General features: G+C 46.7%; 1 protein-coding gene across 7 annotated transcripts in view; it reads left to right on the top strand.

Moving 5' to 3' along the window:
- The first annotated feature begins 334 nt into the window (after window positions 1–334).
- The window catches only part of BBS9 (Bardet-Biedl syndrome 9), a 259,496-nt gene continuing 256,484 nt past the window's right edge, over window positions 335–3,346 (top strand). For 2 of the 7 annotated variants that reach the window (XM_057425764.1, XM_057425762.1), the window contains exons 1-2: window positions 337–621; window positions 1,879–1,993. In XM_057425764.1, coding sequence (XP_057281747.1) covers window positions 1,888–1,993 — 106 coding nt within the window. In that variant the 5' untranslated portion in view covers window positions 337–621; window positions 1,879–1,887. Of the gene's footprint in view, window positions 622–699; window positions 795–1,878; window positions 1,994–3,346 lie in introns of those variants that run through there. The other 5 variants (XM_057425769.1, XM_057425766.1, XM_057425767.1 and 2 more) reach the window with 4 other exon arrangements.

Below are 3,346 nucleotides of genomic sequence, written 5' to 3'. Positions count from 1 at the left end.
TGCAGGACACGGGGGGAGTTCCCTTCCGTTCCCCCCCCCTCAGAGCCGGCCTGAGCGGGTCCTCACCCACCCGGCACAGCCCCGGCGCGGGCTCCCCGAGTGACGTCACGAGCGCGTGGCCTGGCCGGCGCTACCATGCAAGAGGAAAAAAGAGGGGGAGAAAGGGAATGGGACGGCTAGTGGAGGAGCAAGGAGAGAGAGCTCCAGAGGACGAAAGGCTTCTGTGAGCGGTTTCAAAAGGAAACAGCACCAGCTAGAAGGTTAGGTGTTTTTCTCAGGAGCACAAACGAATGTCTTCTTCCTTTCGCCTCCCCATGCTTGCCCCCGCACAGGAAGAAATGAGAGAGCCCAACGGGCCATCGCGCCGCTTCCCAAACTACGTTTCCCGGCTGCCGCGCCCCCTGCTGGTTGGGGCGGCGTGGCTGATGCTTACCGCGCGGTGAGGGGACGGCGGCAATGGCGGGGGCAAGGCGGAGCGGGTTGTAGCGTTGCTGGCTGGTGCCTCACCTTTCGTTTCGCTTTAGGCCGTGCCTGGGTGAGAAGTCCCTGCGAGGAAGGGGGACTGCCGCCCCGGAGTAGCTCGGACTGCACCACGCCCGGGAGGTGCCGGCTCCCGCCCAGGTGAGCACCCGCCGGGCTCTGTCTGTTGTCCCGCCTCAGGGCGTGTGTCTCCGTCTGGCTGTGGGGCTCGTGTGTGAAGCTGTGGGTGCGGCACCGAGGATCTGTGAGGGGGAGAGGGTGTGTTGTCGGCAGCCTGCCCTCAGCTGTAGCGGGTACCAGCGGCAACCCCTGAGGTGAGAAGGTAGAGGGCTTATTTTCCAGGCATGGTTTGTTTTACAGAAGCAGCACGGTGGTTTGCAGGGCTGCCTTTGCTCCGAGGAAGGCAAAGGGTGAGCCCGTCCTTAGGAGCCTGGCAGCCCCTTACCCTCCTCTGCCGGGTCGGGTTTGTCCCGCTCACGGCAGGGTAGGGGCAGGGAGCGGTGAGTTTTGAGGTAGGGTAGCGGTGTTGTCGAGCCGCCTACAAAAGGATTAGTCTCTTTTCTTCTTCCGCCTGTCCCCTTCTTAAAATAACAGCAGGTATGGAGCAGAAAAGCTGATTTGTGCCCTGAGGTCTTTAGTTGTGTCACTAGGGCATCTGCAAGGCGATTACTTGTTGGAGGTTTTGATGTTGTCTTTCTATGCCTAAAAATAAGTTTTCTTGCATGAGACTTGCATCAGAATCTTTTTCTTTTCCTGATACTCCTTAGTAAGAGACAAAATCTCAGTTCTGTGACTTTGAAATCTTGTTTTACTTTCTTAATGTTAGTTACAGAAGGCGTTTAATAATTAAAAAAAGCTGGTATTCCTTTGTATTTTCTTTAAGTAGCTATCAGTGGCTATCACAACTAATTTCCAAACTGAGGACAAGAAGTTTCCTAGGGTTGTTTTCTGAGTTACATAACCAGAAACCCAAGACACCTGAAGTCAACGTGTACACAGCTCAGACTAGAGCAATGCGAAGCTAAAAGGTATATAAGAATATCAGAAACATACTAGATCAAAGTTGTTGATAATGAGGTTGTTTGTATACGAGGTTGTGTGTATGTTTTACTTTCTGTGTGTATATTTTACTTTCTTACTATACTTTACTTTACAGAAGGCGTTTAACAATTAAAAAAGCTGGTATTCCTTCAGTCAGTGTGTATGCAGCTCAGACTAGAGCAATGCAAAGCTAAAAGGAATATAAGAATATAAGAAACATACTAAATCAAAGTTGTTGATAACGAGGCTGTTTGTATACACAGGTGTGTATATATATTTGTATATACTTTACTAGTTTCTATACAGAGGTGTATGTATATTTGTATATACTTTACTAGTGGTTTGTTTCCTTTTCAGTAAAGAAGAATGTCGTTGTTCAAAGCTAGAGACTGGTGGTCCACCACACTTGGAGAAAAGGAAGAGTTTGACCAAGGCTGTTTGTGTGTTGCTGATGTTGATAATAGTGGACGAGGTAAATTCAGAAATATGTATTTGCTGACTTTTAGGCTACACAGCTGCTAGTTTGCATACTGAAAGTTTATTGCCCAGGTTGTGTGCATTAGTGCAGATGTGCTTCAGTTGAGTTATAGATCATGCCAGCTCTTGCGGGCTAGAAGTCCTCATTCCTGTGTAAATCTGTGGTGCTTCTGTGGTTTCTAACACATCAATAACTCTTGTGTCTTTGCTACTGCATGTTTCTCCATTCCCTGCCTCCACTGAGACCAAAGGACCTCGTTAACACACACATCCCTCAAACCTGTTGCCCCCAGGCTTATTTCTGATGAGCCTGATTTTGTCCCTTTTCCCCCTTTAAACATAATTTAGAGCTCACTCAGTTAGCCCTGCTAACTCCTGTGCAAAGATCCTTTCCCCTCTTTGACACAGGTGTACCCCATCTGTTGCCAGCAGGCTTGCTGCCGTGTGAACTGACCTGTGATCACAACTCCCAGATTCTGGTGGAGATCTGAGTTGTCTTTTCCTGATGAAAAACAAATGTAATTGGTATAAAAGCAGGACTTAAACAGTGTTGTGGGAATAGTAGTCTGCTGTTTTATTTACTTTCTCAACATTATACGTTTCTCTCTGTTTTTAGACTAGTCTTCTTCTACCAGAGTTCAGGACCCAAGTGAATCAGCTATTTGCAATTGCCTAGCCACAGGCTGAAATACCCTCACTTAAGCATTTTTAAGGAATTAATAACTGCAGTGGATTTAGTTTACTGCTGATGAAATACTTGTTACTGAGCTGACGAAGGGATGTGGGGAAGGTGATATTCTGTGACTGAGGGACTTGGGGGTTCAAATCTTTTGTGGCTGAAGAAGAGAGGAAGCAAGTGTCTGCTCTGAGCTTTTGATGTGGGATCCCATGGAACCATGCCAAGTCTCTAGAGCCTGGTGAACTTGCTTTAGGAGTACTTGTATGTTCTGATTTGTGGAGAAGTTTTGTTGGTGTGGATTTTGATCTGCGTTGGTATGGTGATCTGTATCTAGAAGAAATAAGTATTGGCAACCAAGTTGGGTTGTTGGTTGTCATCTTGGGAGGCACCTCTTTGGTGGTTTTGTTTTTTTTTTTCTTTCCATTAATTATTTTTTGTTACTAACAACCAAATGCCTACTTGATTAAAATACTGATTCCAAAATAACTCTGATGTAACCGTTACATTCATCTTTGTGATAGTGGACCTGTCTCAAGAGCAGGTGGTTCCAAGGCCCAGCTTTGATGTAGTAATTATCTGCCTTTAGGTTTGTATTTGGATAAATGTCATCGGTCCTAACTTTAAAATTTCACACTTCTGCAGGTGTGCTATGTCTATGCACAAATCCAA

Source organism: Pezoporus wallicus, unplaced genomic scaffold, assembly GCF_028554395.1.
Source record: "Pezoporus wallicus isolate ANWC-B61680 ecotype Strahan unplaced genomic scaffold, APGP_CSIRO_Pwel_v1 contig_7820, whole genome shotgun sequence".
In the NCBI taxonomy this organism is placed as follows: domain Eukaryota; kingdom Metazoa; phylum Chordata; class Aves; order Psittaciformes; family Psittacidae; genus Pezoporus; species Pezoporus wallicus.
The sequence above is the reverse complement of the archived record's forward strand: the minus strand, read 5'-3'. Positions and strand labels throughout refer to the sequence as shown.